At 38.1% G+C, this 19,412-nt stretch overlaps 1 protein-coding gene across 3 annotated transcripts in view; it reads right to left on the bottom strand.

Annotated features, from left to right (window-relative positions):
- Positions 1–333: 333 nt before the first annotated feature.
- The window catches only part of LOC132830472 (lissencephaly-1 homolog), an 80,245-nt gene continuing 61,166 nt past the window's right edge, over positions 334–19,412 (bottom strand). For 2 of the 3 annotated variants that reach the window (XM_060848219.1, XM_060848218.1), the window contains 4 exons: positions 19,049–19,277; positions 10,202–10,303; positions 8,216–8,372; positions 334–2,473 (listed from right to left, as the gene is read on the bottom strand). In XM_060848219.1, coding sequence (XP_060704202.1) covers positions 2,400–2,473; positions 8,216–8,372; positions 10,202–10,303; positions 19,049–19,277 — 562 coding nt within the window. In that variant the 3' untranslated portion in view covers positions 334–2,399. Of the gene's footprint in view, positions 2,474–4,704; positions 5,439–8,215; positions 8,373–10,201; positions 10,304–19,048; positions 19,278–19,412 lie in introns of those variants that run through there. The other variant, XM_060848220.1, reaches the window with a different exon arrangement.

Below are 19,412 nucleotides of genomic sequence, written 5' to 3'. Positions count from 1 at the left end.
GACGCTACAGTCCAAATCACCAGGTTTCAGATTTTCTTTGAAACCAGGCAGCACAATATACTATAAACATGGAAACATTAAACCATTAGCCGACGGGTTTCTAGTTATGATACACTTATATTTAGCTGCTTGATAAAGGTTGTGTATTTGAATCGCAGTGTAAGTGTGATTTCTTTGCAGTACCAGTGCATTGTGGACTTTAGGAAAGAGTGAATTACAAGTATACATTCTGAATAAAAGCATAAATATACAAAATGAACAGTGCGGCTCATTGGTCAAGGCCAACTTCATTATACGTTTGATTGGCAACTGGGAACTTAACCCTCTGAGCTATAAATTACTATTCTGCATTTATTACTTGTAGTTTAAAATATTATTTGATGCACGGCAAGCAATTTACAGCAACTACTGTGAATTACCCACTAATGAGCATATTGTTCTTCCCAGAATCCATGTTGTGTTTACAGATCTGTCACACTTGAATTATCTGGCTCTTTTACTGTTACTGTTATTGAGCTGCATAAGTTACAATGGCAGGTGGCCACAGAATTCACAAAACATTACTGCACACTCTCTAGAATGAACAAGAAATTGCATTGATTGGACACGACAAAGCAGAACTTGATGCAATTCTGAGTGCTCATGTAAAATTTTAAGTTGCACTTTATTCCTCCTTCAACATTGGTTCCTTCATAAGCTATACATTATTTTTATTCCAGGCGGAAAATTTTCAACCAAAGGCATTTTATAAATGTACCAAGGAAGGGGGGTTGGGGGGTTGATATTGACTATGTGCAAGAAAATTCAAATAAAAAATGTCTTCAAAATAATTTCAAGGACAGTCTATAAAATAGGACTCCTGGATTAAAGACAATTTTTTAAGAATTGCACATGTTACTACAACAAAAGAAAGCAGAGGGACTTTTTAATTATTCATTACTCTAAAGCACTAAGTTGACAGATGCTGAGATTAGCCTTCAACAAAATATATCGACACTATTCTGTCCTGGAAATTGTGTTTTTTTTTAATAGTTCAAGTTGTAAAGTACATCCTTCATCAAATAAGTGGCCCCTGCTTCAAGCAGGGTGTGTTGACCAGATTAGGCACAAGGTTTTCATATGTTTTAAATAAAAGAACTATTAAAATAAATGGCACTAGTTGCTACAAAAGCTTTGAGCAGATTTTTCTAGACATCTACAAATTATATTCAGTTTAAAATGACTGGGTATCTCAGTTAAAAGTGCTGCATATTTAGTGGCTTTTTCATGGTCAAATAATTGTCACTAAAATATCTTTCTAAAACATATGAACACAATGCGTCTATTATGGGAAATGATGTTACAAAGCTCATCATTACCAACATCAATTTTGCTCTTAAAGTAAACCAAGTATCCATTTGAATTTTCAGTTTTAAGGTTAATGTACTATCCAACCAAATCTAACTAGTAACAATGTTCACTAAAACAGACTTAGCAGTGCTCAGATATTGTACTATTCCAAGTGTTTTTTGTGGTTAATTCTTGGATGGTACACACCCCAGACAGTACTTTTTGATTCTCAGTACAGTTACAATATAACCACCAGCAGTTATCATTGCAGGGTTTGAATGCGCGAAGTATGTATTCTTGCAGTTACCAGTACGCCCTGCATTTAATCATTGTTACGGCATTTCAAAGTTGGGGAAAGAGTGACATGTAGGCTTAAAAAGTTAAATAGTCTCATTTATTACATATTCTGAGAGCCAGCTTTAAATATAATTATCTATGAATGTTAATCCCAGCCTAAGTGGGAGATCTAACAATTATCTTAAGAATTTATCCAATGGAATCACATTCACTGGATTCTTGGTTCTAATCATTTATATGAGCTAACAGATTGGTAGATAATTTACGGACAACAGCTACACACTCCTCAAATGAACCCTAGTACCACACAAAGTGATTCAAGGTTTACAGAATCTGCACACTGCTTGTGCTTTATATTACAACGATGATGAAAATAAAGACCATTTCCAATAACTGTCGATTTAATTTCAGTCATAGTTAGTGCCCTAATTACCCAATCAACTTCTGCTTTCCAGGTCTAATATGACCAATGCTAGCCCTTGTTCTTTTACCTATGGTACTTCTAGACAACGTATGTAATTTACAGTATACAATTCGGATTCACCATGCATGAATACTTTTGTGTAACATTTAATAGCTCAATCTACATCCAGAATAATTTACATGAAAGGACAATAGTTATTAAACAGAGCTCGATGGGTAACCATGGTAACTGAGTGCATCCGGGGTTTTGGGGGAGGTTGGGCGGGGGGAATGGAGAAGAGTGGTGATGTGGGTTTGGATTATTAGGAAAGTGAAAGGGGAAGGAGAAAAAAAAACGAAGATCATTTCTATCAGCGGCACTCCCAGACCTTTACCGTTTGATCTACGCTTCCAGTGACAACAAATGGACCCGTCTTGTGGAAATCTGTGGATGAAAACCAGGTATTTAAAAAAAAAGGCCAAGAACATCATTCATTGCATTACCGAGATCAACACTAACCAAAAGTTATCTTTCAAATGAAGTACAGTGATCAAGTGTGTTCTTCAATTTATAAAGTACAGTTGAATGGTTAACAAGTTTGTGGATGACACCAACATTGGTGGTATTGTGAACAGTGAAGAAGGATATCTAAGTTTACAAAGATATCTGGATCAATTGGGTCAATGGGCTGAGGAGTGGCAGATGGAGATTAAATTTAGATAAATGCAAATTATTGTGTTTGTTAAAACAAATAAGGCCAGGACACTCAAAATTAATGGTAGAGCCCTGGGTAGTGTTGTAGAGCAGAAAGATCTCTGGGTTCAGTATCTAATTCTTTACAGTTTACAACACAGGTACATAGGGTGACTAAGGTAGCATTTGACAAGCTTGCCTCATGGCGCAGGCCTTTTTAAATGTAAGAGTTAGGATGTCAGTGAGACCGTACATGATGTTGATAAGGCCTCTTCTGGAGTACAGTGTGCAGTTCGGGTGACTCTGTTACAGGAGGAATATTAGTAAATTGGAGTGTGTGGAAAAGACTACCAGGAATGGAAGGCTCGAGTTATAACGAGAGGCTGGAACATTTTTCACTGCAGCATAGGAAGTTGAGAGGTGGTGATCTCAGTAGCTTACAAAATCAGGTGGTGAATGGCAGAAGTCTTTTACCTAAGGTGAGAAAGTTCGAAACTAGGGGACATATTTTTAAGATGCAAGGAAAATGTTTTAAAAAGGACATAGAGGGGGTTCATGTATGGAATGAACTTCCAGATGAAGTGGTGGATGAAGATACAGTTGTAACAATTAAGAGACATTTGGATAAGTACATGAATAACAAACGTTTATAGAGTCATAAAGATGTACAGCATGGAAACAGACCCTGCAGTCTAACTCATTCATGCCCACCAGATATCCCAATCCAATCTAGTCCCACCTGCCAGCACCCACCCCATGTCCCTCCAAACCCTTCCTATTCATTTGAGGGATATAGACCAAATGCATGCAAATGGAGCTAGTTTAGTTTGGGAAACTCAGTCAGCATGGACTGTTGGACCAAAGGGTCTCTTTCCATGCTGTATGACTGACTACTGCACAAACTAACACGCGAATTGAAGAATACAATAGATATAAAATAAAAGGCAATGGTTAGGTTATGCAAGCTGGAACAGATACTAATGATGTCCATTATTTTGAAAATTGCTGCAATCCAGACTGCAATATGGATAGCATAGCAGATTTAGAAATTAGGAAGGAAAATAGAAAAAGGTTAAGAGTCACAATGACTACAATAATTCCAATCAATGAAAAATGAAAGAGAAAGACAAAGGCAAAAGAAACATCACCAAAATGGAAAACATGTTCCACATCTAAGGATGGGCAAATTACAAGAAAACTTGAAAATGCAAAAACAGATTTCAAGTTTTAGGACAGTTCTAGGCTTCATAGTTTCGTAAGTTAATGAAAGCACCACCACAAAAAATGACTTCTAAAAACGGCTTTAGACTTGAAAAAAATGGATGCATTGGTAATAATGAGCCCAATGATAACAGAATGAAATTAAGGATTTAATCAAAAGTAAAAGATGGAAAATGTTGTTACGACTGGCTTGTTCAAAAGCTTTTTTTTAAAAAGAATTGAGTGTCAAAATTTCAATCACATTATCGTCATGGCAAAGGCATCAGGTAACCTGCTCTAAATACCAATTGATCATGGCTGTAAGAACTGGTCACAATTAATTCCACCAGATGAGATCAGATAATGCCCAGGGTGATAAATTATTAAGCACTGAAGTAGCATATGCAAATCACTGGTATGGCAATCATATATCCACTACTCACCTCAAAACTGCAAATCAGTGCTATGGAACATGACTGGAATATTCTAACTTTTCTAAAAATTAGAAGTATATCCACTCCAAAATTTTAAAAAAGCTTCCATACTGAATTAAACTTGATTACTTAAAGTCAAATACAACAGAAATATTCTAATTTCATGGGGCCAGCAGTACAAAACCATGAAAACACTAAGTGAATATACAAAAATGGCTGCACAAAAATCTAATGGCATACATCCTCAACCATGTTTAAAATAAAAATTACAGCAAATAATGTAATTTTACTGCCTGACCAGTTAGAGTCTCAACAATCATTTGCATCAAATGCCCTAAGTGTGTAATAAGTATTTGCAGATTACAGGTGCACAAGGAAAATTAGGTAATTTTATTTTGCAGAGGGCAGCAAGATACAAAAGGTTAGCAGTCACTCTTGGCTCCTAGACTATCAACTTCCGGTTAAATTAGATATCGGCAAATGGTAGTCTGTATAGATCATCAAGGTCACTTGTAAGGTTCACCTACAGTTTAAACAATTGAATTACATCAATATCATTCAGCTTAACTAAATACACATAATTAGAAGCTTTGGACAAAAGAGAAAAATAGAAGAATCTTTCTTCGGTGCAATGTAGGAGAGTCAGCAGTTCATTTATGGCAAGGTCCATACAGGGTCTTTACCAAGAGAAACAGTCAACTCCATTGCTATGCTTGATTCCTGTAGCCTTGTTCATGTCTTCCTACTTGCTTTGCAAGTCATGGAAAGTCTCAGTTTCTACCACCTTTGGATATAGTGTGCATGAGATCTCTTTTGAATAATTAAACCTGACATGAACATGAGTAGCCACTCAGCCCCCACAGATCGACTTTGTCCATATATTAGATGAAGGCTGAGCAATTCCTCAACTAATCTGACCCCAATTTTGTTCTGTATCCCTTGAACAACTTATGATCCCAGTCTTCAAAGCTTTCCAGTTTTCTTGGCATTCATTCTAGATTTCCAGTAGTGATGAAAAAGTTGTTTTTTGATTTTGTTCATGTCAGAGTTCCAACTTTAAAATATCTCCCGATTATTCGTTTCTGCAAAAATAAATGACCTCTCGACATTTACATTACAAAGTCATTCCAACAGCTTGCAGTTAAAGCACTTTTAATTAAGTAAAGCCTCCCAAGTTACATGCTAGATAAAGAGAGATCAGAACAAGTGACCAAAATCTTAATCAAAAACCTAGCTCAAAAGGAAAGAAACTGCAGAGCACTGAGCTGAAGCAGCAGATTTGGTGAGACCAAGAAACCCAGGGACACTAAGAAATCAATCTGGAATGGTGCAGAGTTGTTGGAGGGCTGAATGAGTCTTTTTTTTGTAATGCAGCTCTTGAAGGCCCAGAACAACAAGTGAATCTGAGATGTATCCCTTTAAATAGTGGATGCCTAAATCTCTTGGCTTCTCGATAATTCTTGTCAAAATGATGAGTAACTAAGTTTTTTTTAAAAACAGGTCCAAATTGAATGGCCTCAAATCTTGCCGTTTTTCCCAATGACTTCCCTAACTTGCTGTTCCCCATTTTTAATATTTATTAGCCCTCCTAACTTGGTGTCAGCACAAACTTGAACACGGAATGTTCTATTGCATCAACAGGTGGTCAAATGTTCAGACCGAAGGAAAAAATCCTTGGACAACATTACTCAGATCTCGTCCTTTTTTTCTCACAACCAATCATCACCTACGGTTTGATGTAAAAGCCTAGGAGGAGACCATGAGGATGTTTTATTATTGCTTTTTGATGTCAAGTACCTCTGTCCTGGAAGAGAAAGGGAATTTCTTTCTTACTAATACTGTCAAAATTTGAAGAATTGGGTCAAAATGCTTGCAGGTGAAGTCTATATTGGCAAAACCTGAAAACATGGTTATTTTAAAATGTCATCTGGAATTATGAGGAAACAGTTCATTACTCCTAATATTGTTTGAATGATCATTGGTTGCTTGGAGATCATAAATTGTTAATTGCAGGTAATGTAACTCAGATCAATGTTTAATATGAAGATGAAAAATCCAAGCTCAGTGTTTCGTTTTGTCACATTTAGAAGTGTTATTGTAGTAAACTCAAATCAGAAAATTGCAAAAGAGCAGAGGGTAATATGCAATTAATACAATGGATAAGAGACAGGGTAGTTGAGGACACATTCAGGAATGTAAATTTAAACAAGTTAACATATGGAACAATACCACCAAAATTGCTCAAGTTGTACTATGAATAGTGTGAAAAATCAAGACACAAGTTCATAAACCTACATGAGAATATTAAATAAACATGAATTCTTAAACAGATTTTAAAAAGTAATTCACAAAAAGGACAAGGGAACATCTGGCAGAATTCCAGAACTTATGACAACCCAGCAACCTCTACATGTAAAAATCGTATGACTGATGCATTAAATAGCTGCTTCTTGGTTCTGGCGGCACAGTCTACACAAGTCATTTATAGATAATTATCCTTGAAGTGCACACCACAGTTTTGCAGCTGGCCATACATTTTTCTTAGCCTAGAATGTGGAAAGCAACAAATCATTCACACGTTTCAGAGCTCGAACAAGTGACTTCTCATCATACTTCAAGAATTCTGCACAACTGATGAAGGAACAGCGCTTCGAAAGCTAGCGCTTCCAATTAAACCTGTTGGACTATAACCTGGTGTTGTGAGATTTTTAACTTCGTACACCCCAGTCCAGCATTTCCAAATCATCCGTACAACCATTATCAGGAAACGAGATTTCAGAGTTGATTTTTTTTTAGCTTGCCGCCCACAGCATTCTTCTATTTTACAATACAATGCATGATCAGATCCATTCTGAGATGATATGGCCTTTGAGAGGGATTTGTTCCATCCGGTTTCCCTTGAAGAGCAGTGTTTCAACCTGGTGCCTGGTATCTGCTCCATGGGATGTAAAGCTAATAGCTTTGGGTTTTTAAAAATTAGACAAAAGCAGCATGAGTGAATTTAGGCTCTCAGTGCCTGGGTTTTTGTTTTGCTTTCAGTTGTTGAAGTTGGGGTTTTGGGAGTTGAAGCGACTAGATTCAGCTGTCTTTCTGCTGCTAAATTGATTCTTTCAGCTTTTCCTTTCTCCGGGACAAGAGAAGATAGCAAAGTAAGGGAAATCTTTGGCTGAATTTGCCTTTGCCAAGGGTGTATTTATGGGATGCTGCTGTATTGGAACAGTTGATGGGTGGCAGTTCAATAAGATATAGTGTTATTCGGTATTTTAAAGAATTAAAGTTAGATCAATTGTTTTTTTGTATTTTAACTGTAGTTTAAGAATAAAGTGTGTATTGCTTAAGGTCTAGAAATGTGACCAATCGACCTGCCTTTGGAACACCAAGCCTTAGGCTTACCTGTAATTAAGATAAAAATTGGGTCTAGGCTATATGCTTAATATACTTTGAGGGGGTTTGGTCTGGTCCATAACAATTCTCCTGGATATTTTCACATCCAGAAGTGCCCCATACATAGATATTGCACACTATTTACTGTTTTTAACACGAAGATAAGGACTGTGGTTACAAGATCATTATGAGTGAAAGCATGAATGAAGAAATATCACAAAAATTGAGTTAACCTGAATTGTTGGCAAGATATTTTCCGCAGGACAAATACACTGAAATGTTAAGTTCATGGATGCATTTGCTTAGAAGCTTTTATGCCAAGAAAGCCAAAAGGAGAGCATCACGTCGAACAACACATTGTATATTGTCAATTGTGTCGACTCTTTATAAATTTGTTATTTAAGATAAAAGTTACTTTACGTACGAGTTAAGAATATTTCTCTTCCTGATAATGACAAATTATAGGAATACATACCAAGAGAGGTAACAAAGTGTTCATGTGCATTCAGGGTCTTCATGCACCGTTTGTTCTTGTAGTCCCACACTCTAATGGTTTTGTCATCAGCACAGCTCACAATAAACTTGCCTCCAGGATGAAAGAGGGTACCACGTACCCAGTTATCATGGCCAACCTAAATTTAATTGAATACATCATGAGATGGCACAACACTTGGAAGACAACGAAAACTTCATTTGGACTATTTTTATTAAAAATACATAAACGTTGTCGAGTAGATAATAAACTTTTCTACTGTTTTGTAAAAAAAACTTTTCTTTTCTAGGATAGTATGGGCAATTGACTTTCATCATCAGAATCAAAACAGCACATCAAGCACATTTCACAACTTTGAAAACTAATCTTGCTCCTGAAGGTTTCATTCCATTTCAAAGTTTAATCTCAAAGGAGTAATTGCTCAAACTGAGCAAAGCCACCACATATCCTTCCTTATCTCAAGTTCTGTTTCGAACTATAAGTATTCTACTTAAAAAGCTGCAGACCATATATTATAAACCTAAATAAGAAAACAGAAAATCCAGTTAAAATACTATGTTTAAATGAAGTTTTTTGATGCTCACAGTGTGACATTAAGGCAGCTACTTAATGTTTAAATTTCCATGAAAAGGATTACAAGCCCTGAAAGCATAAAATCATTACATCTGCAGCATGGACATGGTAGTCACAGCAAACATGTCACATTCAACAGATACACAGACTTTCGCAACACAGCAGACTGGACAAACTCAGGTCTGGCAGCACCTGTGGTGAGTGAAACACAGTTGACGCTTAAAGTCCAGTATGACTATGTTAGAACCCTCTTCAGATTCACTGACTTGAAATGTTAATTGTTTCACTCTCGACAGATGTGGCCAGACCTCAGTTTTTCCAGCATTTTTCTTTGCATCAGATGTTCAGCATCCACAGTATTTTGCTTTAATTACAGAATTTAGAATAGTGGTATGGAATCCCATCGAAACAGTTTGCTAATGTCTTAATTTATTCAGGAGATGGGAGCATCACTGGCTTGGTTAGCATTATTGCCCATCTCTGGTTACTGTAGACAAGGTGGTGCCTTTGTAAACTACTGCAGTCTTTGTGATGTCGGGACAACGCTGTTAACCAAGTGGCTTCAGGGTTTATATCCAGTTCAGTGAAGGTACGATGATATAGTTCCAAGTCACTTGGAGGGGCATTTGCAGGTGGTGGTCCTCCTACACATCCGTCATTCTTGCCCTTCGAGATGGTACAGGGTGCAGATTTGGAAGGTGTTTCTAACTCTCTTCTCTCCCTCCCACAGCAATCCAAATTTCAGTTTCTTAACTGAAAAGTTACTTGAACTTTGAGATTCCAAGGTTCAAATTAGCAGTGAGTTCTGGAAATTGTTTTCTCAAATAATTCACACTGTACTCTTGGAAGGCTGATGTTGATATTAGTGGCAGAATGAATAAAAAATACAACTACATTTTGATAAGGCCTCAAACAATTAATAGAGCATTCTTTGACCATCATGATCAAAGGAAATGGCATAGATTCAATTTACTGGCAGCAAGATAAGTAACAAATTCAGAACTTGGCAATTCACTTTTTAAAAAATTGGTTACTCCTTTACATGTCAACCATATGCGGTTAAACAGGATGATTGCTGATGGGCCATTTTAACATGGGAGCAAGAACAAAAAAAATAAGGAAGGAAGCTAAGTTCATTGGACAACGAATTCTAAGCATTTCAAGAAATCAGTAGGAAGCAAATTACAACTGACTGCTCCATTAGTTGGCTCACAAACATTATGTTTAAATGATCACTTATTGTATTTCAACTGGGATCAAATCTTGCTCTTTGCGGTCCATATGCCTCAGCACATTGGCTAACTTTGCCACTGAGGAAGAATTGATCAAGACTGCTTAAATTGTGTAAACCATTTACAATTTCAATACATACGTCAACTTGGAACAAGCACTCACCAGTGTCATAAGGCACATTCCAATGCTAATATCCCACATCTTAATAGTCTTATCTCTGGACCCTGACAGCAGGAAAGGTCCAGGTTTGCCACTCTTTTTAGTCTGAAAGGAACAGAAATTGAAGGGGCTAAAATTGTACATTAGGAGCAAAAAATATATAACTTTCTACAATTTCAATACTTCACAGATTTCTGAATCGAATAAAACATTACTGGCTTTTGCATTACAACTAAAAGAATGCAACTTACTTCAATTCTGCAACACTAAAATTTAAAACAATTTAAGGTGGCATTTCAGTCACGACTGATTGCAAGCTGCACGACTTTTGGAGAATGAGACTTTAAAGCTGGGGTTCCACCCACCTGCTTTTGGGTACATAAATGTTTCCATGGCACTATTTTAAAAGACGGAATGGGTTTTATTCCCAGGATTCTGGTCAACAGTGATCCTTAAAATTGACATCCCAAAATCCTGATAGTCACATGGCTGGCTGTGGGAATCTAGTGTTACTGTCGCATTTCTTATATATTACATTTCAACAATACCTTTGACTGCAAAGTACTTTTAGACGCTAAATGGTTGTTAAAAGTATTATGTAAAAGAACTATTCTTTCCTTATCCAGTTCTAGGCCCATGGCATGAACATAACTGATTGTATGTTTGATTTTGCCTTCCTCATTAAAAAATATTTCAAAGTTTGGTCTAACAACAGTATCTTAAAGGGGACCAAAGGAATTCAATGAGCAGCTTCAGAGGAGGGAACCTATCATGGATGAATGCCTGCCTCTGATAATGTGTTACAACAGCATCTGTAACCAAGAGTGGGAAGGGATGCCACAGGGGGGCACATGGCATTGGAGATAGGACCATAGTCTTCGACATCTTTCCATACGAATAGACATGCTGCTGCATGGGTTACATAGATAAACTTAATTAGGGTGCACAAGGACAGGTATGGGTAAGTAATAATCTTTGGAGGAGTTGAAACTAGAATATGTAGGTTGGCCATCGAAGAAATAAAGTCATGAGGAACAAAAGGAATAGGAACTTCAGCTGTGACATGGTATGTTTGTGATAAAAACAAATGGTAGAAATACCCAGCAAGTCGAGCAGCATCTTGACTAGTTTAGGGTCATCAACCGAGGTTCTTCTTCCATAAAAGCTGACTGGTGCACATCTAGCATTTCCTCTTTCAGGTCTCCACTATTTATATATTCAAGTTACTGGGAGTCTATTGTGATGAACAGGATATTAAATTGCAAAAGTTGGGAGGGGTTTGCTTCAACCTCAGACAGTGGGGCCTAGGAGTTGGATGCAGTTGATGACATAAGTCAAAAGACGATGACAAACTCTATTGTCTCCACAGCATTTAGGTGGATAAAATCACAATTCATCCAGTGCCACTGTGAGGCAAACAATGTGACAGCACAGAAGCACTGGAGGGCTCAGAAGTGGTGGATAGAGGTGGTTCAGGAGTCATTGGTATTTCTGCCAAAAAATCCATTAAAAGAAAACTACATAAACCATATGCATTTATATGCCAAGTTGTAACTGAACATTGCTAATAAGAGATATGAGGTTGAAGTTTTTCATATTGTACTTATCAGGACTGAAAAAAATTGTGACTAAGAGCTGCTCCTTTGGGATATTTTAAATGTTGAGAGGTGATTTCCTCAAATTCCAGGAGCAATTACCGTTTTATTGTTGTGGAACTTTGGGGAAAAGAAGATCAAAACAACAGTTTAAAAAAGGAGGAAGAAATACAAAGGCAGGGGCCACATGGCGAGAGAAAGAAACTTACACTGCTGTCTGATATAGCAGTGAATCTACACAGTTACTGCCTTTGTTGTTGCGAGTTCAAACATCTCTGGACATCAGAGTGAATCTAGGAAAGATTAACAGCGAAATTCACAGTTGACTTTGGAGGAATCGGAGTTGGAGAGCTCACAGCATTGGACCAGACAAGTGCAAAACATTTAAGTGTAACCTTGCTGTAAATCTACAATACTGAGTAGAATGGGTTCTTTGTTGCTGGAAATGGAGGTGGCTGGTACAAATTACAACATTTGAAATGCATCTGGATGGGTATATGAATAGGAAGGGTTGAGGGATATAGGCCAAGTGCTGGCAAATAGGGCTAGATAGGTTAGGATAGCTGGTTGGCATTGACAAGTTGGACCCAAGGATCTGTTTCCATGCTGTACAGCTCTATGACTCTGACTGAAGTATATGTTAAAAATTGTATAAGGTCGGTATAATTAATTGTCCAGATCTCAATCATCTAACAGGGCAGCAATTAAATTTAATTGCAACCTTGGTGATAGAGTGCTCAACGGATTGTATTATGACAAATTCAAAATCATCGAGGGCTACGAGAAAGAGATACTCTAGATTGTGGCTTCATACGATACTTTCATGTTCATGCTAAAGATGAACAGGATAGCTGCCTCCCAATAGGCCTCTTGCCCACTCAGTCACCTCATGCAGCCTAATCAGCTAAAAATCAAGCTAATGTTCAAACACAGTCCCAGAAAGATTTTCAAAACAAGCAGCTATCATCAGTCATGGCTTGTCCCAAGTAGTCTTGTTTTTTTTAAAAAAAAGGTTTCAAGTGAACTCTCAACAGTTTATTTTGAAGTAATCACACTCGGTAAGTCTAAAAATTTAATTCTTTTTCTCCAGTTTTTCTGACCAAAATCTCAAGCATCTTCCTAACACTATAGATACAGTAAACTGATGATTTAGGATTAAAGGAGAAAGTGAGGTCTGCAGATGCTGGAGATCAGAGCTAAAAATGTGTTGCTGGTAAAGCGCAGCAGGTCAGGCAGCATCCAAGGAACAGGAGATTCGACGTTTCAGGCATAAGCCCTTCTTCAGGCTTATGCCCGAACCGTCGAATCTCCTGTTCCTTGAATGCTGCCTGACCTGCTGCACTTTTCCAGCAACACACTTTCAGCTCTGATCTCACTTTCTCCTCGAAGATTTTAACCTACTGCGAATCCTCTTGCAAGGATGCCTTCCTTGAAGCTCTCTTCCTCCTTTCCTGAAGAAGGGCTTATGCCCGAAACGTCGAATCTCCTTGGATTTAGGATTAAAGCATGCTTTTCTTTAGGTAAGATCAACTAACTAGGGTTACAGGAAGAAACGTAAGATATGAAACATTTGAGAGCGAGGAAATTAGTTACAGTTAAGAACAATGCTTTTATACTCCTCGTACAATGACCAAAGTTCTCAGTCTTATATTAAAGGAAATTATTTACCTGGGGAGCAATACAGTGAGTGGTAGACAAGAATACTCCAGAAGCCAAAAACTACGGGAAGGAGAGGATTCAGAAAACCCATACTTGCTCTGAAAGTCTTTAGAAGTTAAGATGGTTTCAAAAACCAATTTCAGACATGCCAACTGAATAAGGAGCTTTAAAGTGGAGACTAAGTGAATCTTACAAAATACTCAAACCTCAGAAGGCTAAGGCTAAAAAGATGGAATCTTCATTTGATGCTTGATTCAAGATAGTTTCAAACAATAGTGTGGTGCTAGAAAAACACAGCAAGTCAGGCAGCACCAGAGAAGAAGAATCAACGTTTCAGGCATAAGCTCTTCATTCCTGAAGAGCTTATGCCTGAAATGTCGATTCTCCTGCTCCTCTGATGCTACCTGACCTGCTGAGCTTTTCCAGCATCTCACACTCTAATCTGATCTGTAGCATCTGCAATCTTCATTTTCTACTAGTTTCAAATAATACTTGTAGATTGTAGTGTGTGCTTTTTGTTTTCCTTTTGTGATTGAAGTGGACTGGCAGCCTCTTGTGGATATGTAACTATGGTGGTCAGCCACTGAACAAATAGCAAAAATAAACCCACAGTCTCTCAAGTCAGGTTTTACTTTCGGATCAGACTCTACCAATATTAACATGAGCTAGATCATCATATCTTAAAAAGAATTCTGGCATTCTACAAATAAATACATTAGGTTATTCGAAGCAGAAAGGCTACTGATGAATCATGCTGGTGAAAACCTTTACATTTGACAACAAGATGCAACTTGTCAAGTGTTTTTACATTAAGTCTACTGGCATAGAGGGCAAATTTTCATTAGTTCTACTTGATTGAGGGCATTTCAACAATGAACCCCACAGGGAAGTGTACACCTATTGACAACAGCTCCGCATTTCAACATTATTCTGCTCATGTGCAGAATTGAAGAGGTGCTGCTGATTGCACAGTTAAAAAAGCTGTGCAAAAATCCTGATCGAAGTAAAAATCTACATTTCCTGGAACCTCAGATGACAAAACGAGTTCAACGAAACAAAGGAAGGCGCTTTAGAAAAAGCACTTATCTGAACCAAAGAACGTTCGCCTCACATGTCAATGTGTAGAACAAGCAAACATTTGAACCAACCTCAAACCATTGCTCCCAGTCTAAATTTTACAAAAAAGAACCCTCCATTTTGCATTCAGATAAGGGGTGGGCAATTAGTTTACCCTTCTAGTAGATTTGTATTGATAATTAACTACTTGGATGACATGCCACAAAGTACATTGAACTGATCAATGAATGTGATGGTGTAATTCTCAATAACTCTCAAACAATGACATTTTGAAGTTGTCACTTTCAAAACTTGACTGATACCTCTGAAATTACTGAAGGGAAAAGCTCAGCATCAGCACCAATCAGGTCCTTAACATTTTTAAGGCACCATGAGTTTATTGATACCTGTTTGGTGGTGCAACTAGAGAAGAATGAAGTATTTGTTCACATTGGAACCAAAGACATAGGAAGGGAAAAGGGTTGAGATTCTGAAGGGAGATTAGAGAGAGTCAAGCAGGAATTTAAAAATGAGTTCCTCGGAAGTAGTAATATCTGGATTACTCCTGGTGCTATGAGCTAGTGAGGGCAGGAATAGTGGGATTGAGCAGATGAATGCATGGCTGAGGAGCTGGTGTTTGGGAGAAGGATTCACATTTTTGGATCATTGCAATATCTTTTGGGGTAGAAGTGATCTGTACAAGAAGAACGGATTGCACTTAAATTAGAAGGGGACTAATATACTGGCAGGGAGATTTGCTAGATCTGCTCAAGAGGAATTAAACTATTAAGGTGGGTGGGAGGGACTCAGGAGATAGTGAGGAAAGAGATCAATCCCAGACTGGTACAGTTGAGAACAGAAGCGAGACAAACAAATAAACAAACAAACAAACAAGTCAGGGTAGGCAGTTACAAGGCCGGATTAAAATTAAACTGCATTTATTTCAATGCAGGGGGCCTAATGGGGAAGGTAGATGAACTCAGGGCATGGTTAGGAACATGGGACTGGGATATTATAGCAATTACAGAAACATAGCTCAGGGATGGACGGGACTGGCAGCTTAATGTTCCAGGATACAAATGCTACAGGGAGGACAGATAAGGAGACAAGAGAGGAGGGGAGTGGCATTTTTGATAAGAGATAGCATTACAGTTGTACTGAGGGAGGATATTCCCGGAAATACATCCAGGGAAGTTATTTGGGTGGAACTGAGAAATAGGAAAGGGATGATCACTTTATTGGGATTGTATTATCGACCCCCTGGAGGGAAATTGAGAAACAAACTTGTAAGGAGATCTCAGCTATCTGTAAGAGTGATAGGGTGGTTATGGTAGGGGATTTTAACTTTCCAAACAGACTGGGACTGCTATAGTGTTTAGAGTTTAGATAGAGAGGAATTTGTTAAGTGCATACAAGACAATTTTCTGATTCAGTATGTGGATGTACCTACTAAAGGGGGTGCAAAACGTGACCTGCTTTTAGGAATTAAGGTAGGAGGGAATCTTGAGGGACAGGATGTACATGTATTTGGAAAAGCAAGGGCTGATTAGGGATCGTCAACATGGCTTTATGCGTGGGAAATCACAAACTTGATTGAATGTTTTGAAGAACAAAGAGGATTGATGATGGCAGAGTGGTAGATGTGATCTATATGGACTTCAGTCAGGCATTGGACAAGATCCCCATGGGAGACTGGTTAGCAAGGTTAGATCTCATGGAATACAGGGAGAAGTAGCCAAATGGGTACAGAACTGGCTCAAAGGTAGAAGACAGAGGGTGATGGTGGAGGGCTGTTTTTGAAACTGGAGGACCAGTGGAGTGCCACAAGAATCGGTGCTGGGTCCACTACTTTTTGTCATTTACATAAATGATTTGGATGTGAGCATTAGAGGTATAGTACGTTTGCGTATGACACCACAATTGGAGGTGTATTGGACAGCAAAGGTTACCTCAGATTACAACAGGATCTTGATCAGATGGGCAATTGGGCTGAGAAGGGACAGATGGAGTTTAATTCAGATAAATGCGAGATGCTGCATTTTGGGAAAGCAAATCTTAGCAGGACTTATACACTTAATGGCAAGGTCACAGGGAGTGTTGCTGAACAGAGAGATCTTGGAGTGCAGGTTCATAGCTCCTTGAAAGTGGAGTCACAGGTGGATAGGATAGTGAAGGTGGCATTTGGTAAGTTTTCCTTTATTGGTCAGAGTATTGAGTACAGGAGTTGGGAGGTCATTTTGTGGCTGTACAGGACATTGGTTAGGCCACTGCTGGAATATTGTGTGCAATTCTTGTCTCCTTCCCATTGGAAAAATGTTGTGAAAGGGTTCAGAAAAGACTTACAAGGATGTTGCCAGGTTGGAGGATTTGAGTTATAGAGAGAGGCTGAAGCTGTTTTCCCTGTAGCTGAGGGGTGACCTTATAGAGGTTTACAAAATTATGAGGCGCATGAATAAGGATAAATAAACACTGCCTTTTCCCTGGGTTGGGGGAGTCCAGAACTAGAGGGCATAGATTTAGAGTGCGAGGGGAAGATATAAAAGAGATCTAAAGGGCAACCTTTTCACGCAGAGGGTGATACGTGTAAGCAATGAGCTGCCAGAGGAAGTGGAGGCTGGTACAATTGCAAGATTTAAAAGGCATTTGCAGGTCTATATGAACAGGAAGGGTTTGGAGGTGGGACTAGATTGGGTTGGGATAACAAGTCAGCATGGATGGGTTTGACCGAAGGGTCTATTTCCAAGCTGTACATCTCTATGAATCTATGATCATTTGGGTTTAAGTGGATTATAGCTCAAGGTCCATCATCAATTTTAAAACAAATCAAATTTTTTTGCCTACAGTAAGATTCTGTTTGAGTGGATTAATTTGACATGTGACCAGTGGATTTTATAGCAGAAGGTACATAAAAGACAGTGGACTTTTCACAATGGCATTTGTATGAAGCTCAAAAATCCAACTCGAGAACATTCAAACAGGCTTTTAGTTGGTCATCTACCACAGGTGATTGGCTTCCAAACAGAATTGGAGCTACTTTGCTGATTTGCAATTTAAAGCGCTTTGTAAAAGATCAAAGAACCATTATGATAAGTAGCTTTTGAAGTGGTATGCACATCTTCAATACTAATTAACAAAATAGTGAAATGCAGTCATTAGCTATTTTAATTTTGACAAAGTCTCTCTTCTAGCCAAGCTTTGGGGATATATTCCCACTCAAAGCAGTATTTTAGCCACAAATGTATTTCAAGCTAATTGGATGCAAGCTTCAAAGCCAACAGAATTCTCTTGCACACCAAGTCAAGCAGCACATTCAAAAAGAGATTTTACTCTTACTCAGTGACCAGAGATGGAAAATCTCTTGCCTTAGGACTTGACCTATCACCCGGCTGAAACTACTATAACTTTGAAGCTCAATTTCTTAGCTAAGGTACTTAAAAATCTGCAAGTTTGGTAGCCAATTGCAAAATGACTGAAAAATGTATGTTCTTTTTCATTCAACCAATAAAAACCTTGGATCAGGAAAGCAGGCTCGTTAATAGAACACTGCCAACCTCACACCCACTTAGTAGAACTCCTAACAGCCGAAGTCAAAGATTCATTGCTCGAAAAGCAATGCTGCGTATACAAAGGCCTCTCATTCAGCTTAGCATCCTCACTTCACGAACAAAATTTAACTGTAAAAGTTAGCACATCCAAAAGTGAAATAAATGAAAACATACAACTTTCATCTCTTTAAAAACATTAGATTGGATTTTTCTTTCCAGCTGTGGTTCAAGTCATTTAGAAAGCTTTTAGGAAGGTGGCTTTATTGGCGTATCTTGTTCCAAGCTCAATTAAAGCTACAGATTACTCCATAGTCAGAGGTCACTTGCTGCCAATTATACCTGACAAAGTGATCGTAATATTGTCCTCAAATGAAAATGGGTGCAGACCCTTGTGTAACTGATTACATTATTGCAAAAAAATCTGATACACTGAAAGAAGAAACTCAATTATTAAGCCTTTAAACTTTAGAAACACGAACTTTATCAACTCCATACTGTTCCATTAAAAACTGTCCTTTAATACAGATCAATCCCACAATGAAACCTCTTGACTGCAAATGCAATCAATTTACTTATTTCAATCTTAGAATTAATTTGGGAATTCTCAATCCAATTTGCAGAAGACAAACAAGATATACTTGTGTGATCGGTCAAACACCAGGCTTTATTACAGTATGGAACAAATGGAATTTAAAATTTTACAGTACGTCAGAATTCAAATAAGTTTTGATCTATTTCGACCTAGCACATCACTTGGTCCAACTGTACTGAAGTCACCAGATATGTTGCCAGCCACCATCTTTTTATCAGAATTTGAGAGATTCTGGGTCACCTTTACACTTCACATTTCCTCACAATACAATGTAGATTATTCAAGAATTGGTGCATTAAGTTTTTGATAGTTAAGCAAACAATTTTCTTTCCAATGAAGATGTTTTGGATCTGAATCGTGGCTTCAGATTTTAACCAAACCATTCCAACTCTAGGGATCTTACCTCAGATCCAGTTGCTTCCAAAATGGTTGGGTAGGAACTCTCTGGTGCCCAGGAAATACATTCTACAACATGTTCATGCTCTCGAAGTTCAGCCTTGCATTCTTTTGTAGCTACTACCCATACACGGACAGTCTGATCATTGGAACAGCTGGCCAGCAGAGTACCATCCTGGTTGGGTCGGACCATACGCACCCATTCTCTATGTCCCGTGAAAGTCTTCACACAATAACTGTGAGCAAGAAGTTACAGGTATGACTATCTAAGAATTATAGCAAGAGAAATCCATCAGCTTTGTTTCTGCTTATATGTTTAGAAATATTCTTCAACATATGCATTCTGATGTTTATTCTTCAGGGATTTCATC

The sequence above is a fragment of the Hemiscyllium ocellatum genome, chromosome 31 (assembly GCF_020745735.1).
Source record: "Hemiscyllium ocellatum isolate sHemOce1 chromosome 31, sHemOce1.pat.X.cur, whole genome shotgun sequence".
Classification (NCBI taxonomy): domain Eukaryota; kingdom Metazoa; phylum Chordata; class Chondrichthyes; order Orectolobiformes; family Hemiscylliidae; genus Hemiscyllium; species Hemiscyllium ocellatum.
This window is presented reverse-complemented; position numbering and strand designations above follow the sequence as displayed.